General features: G+C 44.8%; 1 protein-coding gene across 1 annotated transcript in view; it reads left to right on the top strand.

Moving 5' to 3' along the window:
- Positions 1–52: 52 nt before the first annotated feature.
- Positions 53–2,640, top strand: part of SHFM1 (split hand/foot malformation (ectrodactyly) type 1) — a 6,357-nt gene continuing 3,769 nt past the window's right edge. Inside the window, exon 1 of the mRNA XM_010569009.1 lies at positions 53–205. Within this exon, the coding sequence (XP_010567311.1) occupies positions 130–205 (76 nt within the window). The 5' untranslated portion in view covers positions 53–129. The remainder of the gene's footprint in view (positions 206–2,640) is intronic.

Consider the following 2,640-nt stretch of genomic DNA (forward strand, 5'->3'; position numbering starts at 1 on the left):
GGGGGGGGCGGGGGGGGGCGGGCGTGCGGCGGCCAGCTGCCGGCAGGGCGCAGGCGCGGTGGCGGCGGCATCCCCATCCCATCAGTCTCCGCGGGCGGCGGGACGCGGTGGTGGGGCGGCAGGCCGAGCATGTCGGAGAAGAAGCAGCCGGTGGACCTGGGGCTCCTGGAGGAGGACGACGAGTTTGAGGAGTTCCCGGCAGAAGGTGCCGGGCGGGGAGGGGACGGGAAGAGAAGAGAGGCGGCAGCAGCAGCAGCAGTAGTAGTAGTAGTAGTAGTAGTAGTTCCGCCTGTAGGCCGCGGCCTGGGCCGGGCCGGTCGGCCGAGTCGGGGAAGGAGCGCTCGGGCTCCGTCGAGCGGGAGCGGGGCGGCGGGGCTGGGGCGCGGTTTGTCAGCGGGTCCCTGCCTGCAGAGCAGCCCTCGGGGTCTCCACGGCGGCGCGATGCGTCCCCGCATGCACCGCTTCGGCGGTACGGAGGCAGCTTTCCGGTGCCCCGCCGGTCCCTGCCCCCCCTCCCACCCCGGTCAGAGGTGCGGGGCTGCAGCCCCGTCAGAGTCGGGGTCGGGCACGAACGTGCTGCCTGTGGCCAGCTGTGCTGCTTTCACGGTGCCGGGCACACGGCACTGGAAGTGCTGTGTCATTGTGCCAGGGGACTGGCAGCAAGTGCGGGAGAAACTTGCCGCACCTCAGCTCTCGGGGTGAGAATCGCTAGGGAGAGGCGGGAGGAGGGGCGGAGTGGAAGGTGGGAAAAAGCGGGAAAAGGAAATAATGGGCTCTGTAGTTATTCTGAGTCTCCGTACCTTTTGAGGCACAAATATTTATTTACGTGTTGGTTTGCATTTCGTAGGTACAGATATATTGAATGAGGAAATTAAATCTGGACTTCAGTAAAACAACCACGTGTCCTTTTACAGCTATAATCTTGAAGAGATCCCTGTTAGGGCATGGTGGTTTTCTCCGTGTCCTTAATTCTGGAAATTGTCTCGAGCTGTGGATAACAAGAAATGATATAAAGCATGGTGGATGAAGTGTCAGGGTGGTTCTTTTTTCTCATAATGTCTTCATTATATGTGATTTTTTTTTTGTGGCCTTACGAGCCTTAGATGTTCTGAATCCTTCAGTACCAGTAAAAATAATATTTTTGCACTTATCAACGAAAAAAAGTTATTAACATAGTTGAGATGATAGCTAAACTAAACTGAGAAGACTAGCCCTTCTTTTCCATATGTGTTTCCTAAACAAGCAAAAAAAATGTTTATCTTAATTAATGTAAATAAAGTATTTGCAGTAGGGATGAAGGAAGTCTTTCAAGTATGCTTCTGAACCTTGGATTGGACGGAACACTGAGTTGCTGTTACAGAAGGTGAAATTAATTCTACTTGAATCTAGTTGTACTACTAAAACCAAGTACTGTGCAAACTTTCTGGGTAGAAGACAGATTTATTAAAGAGGGACCACAATCAGGCTTCTTGCTTATCTATCTTGCAAAAAATAAGAACCTCTAAAGAGGCCCATTTAAATCTTCAAAAGAGATAATAGTTTTGAGATGTTATGAAGAATGTTCAGACCACTTTGAATGTTATCTTCAGTGCTTAGGAAAGAATCATCATACCTGTGTGCTCAAACCTGTGCCAAATTGTTGTTCTTTCAATTTAAAACATCACTTTCTATGCAGCAGAAAAACTTTACGTTCTATTTTTTCTCTAAAGGAAATTAGATAATGTAAACTTATGTTAAGGGATAAAAACACTAGCTTTTGGGGAGTTTCTTTTATTCGGACTTAAAATTTTTCTTCAAATGATTTATCAAATCAAGTTTTTGTATCGAAAGCAGATGTGTCCTATTTTTATAGGATACTGTATTTGAAGTGTAGCATGATATTCAAGTGTATGTGAATTGGTCACTTACAAACTTTTTGTACAATGCTCTTCAGAATGCAAAATGTAATGTGTAAAATGATATGATTTTAGTTTTTTTTATCCTCTACTCTAAAGCCTGTTTTTTGTTTTCCTTTCCCGAGTGCAAACTACGGCAGTTAGTGATCAGTATATTAAATTTTTTTTTTGAGTCCAGCCATGACAAGTTTATAAAAATTGATTTTGTAATTTTGGTGTATATTAGTAATACTTAATGGTAGCAGGCTCCCAAATGTTCTTAATACTTTCAATCCCAGATAATGCTTTATTATTTTTTACTTAGTCATAGGCATGTAATGTAGCTGGGAATAATCACTTTAGTTTGCAATTCTGGGGTATAGTGTCAAGTTACAGATACTGTAGAATCTTGTAGCTACAATGATGAGAATATAATTTAGGCTTTACTTTCACTCTCTTCCCCTCAGTGTGGAAGATAACATGGGTTTTTTTGACTCTTCTTTGCTCAGTGCAATTTGGAGCATGTTTTCGCAGTCTCCCCCACTGACCACTTATGACTGAAGCTGCTGTTTGTTGTGCTGGATACTAGTTACTATGACTTTTCTCAAATTTGTAGATCTGCCTGAGCTACTTCCACATTAGTAGATGAAAAGTTTGACCCTGTGTTCTTTTTAAACTGTTTTGAGCTTTATTTTTTTAATCTTTGAAATCCAGATAAATGATGTGAGTGGTAAAGCTTTTATTTTGACACCTCCCCCTCCCCCCC

The sequence above is a fragment of the Haliaeetus leucocephalus genome, unplaced genomic scaffold, assembly GCF_000737465.1.
Source record: "Haliaeetus leucocephalus isolate CR32 unplaced genomic scaffold, Haliaeetus_leucocephalus-4.0 Scaffold0, whole genome shotgun sequence".
Classification (NCBI taxonomy): domain Eukaryota; kingdom Metazoa; phylum Chordata; class Aves; order Accipitriformes; family Accipitridae; genus Haliaeetus; species Haliaeetus leucocephalus.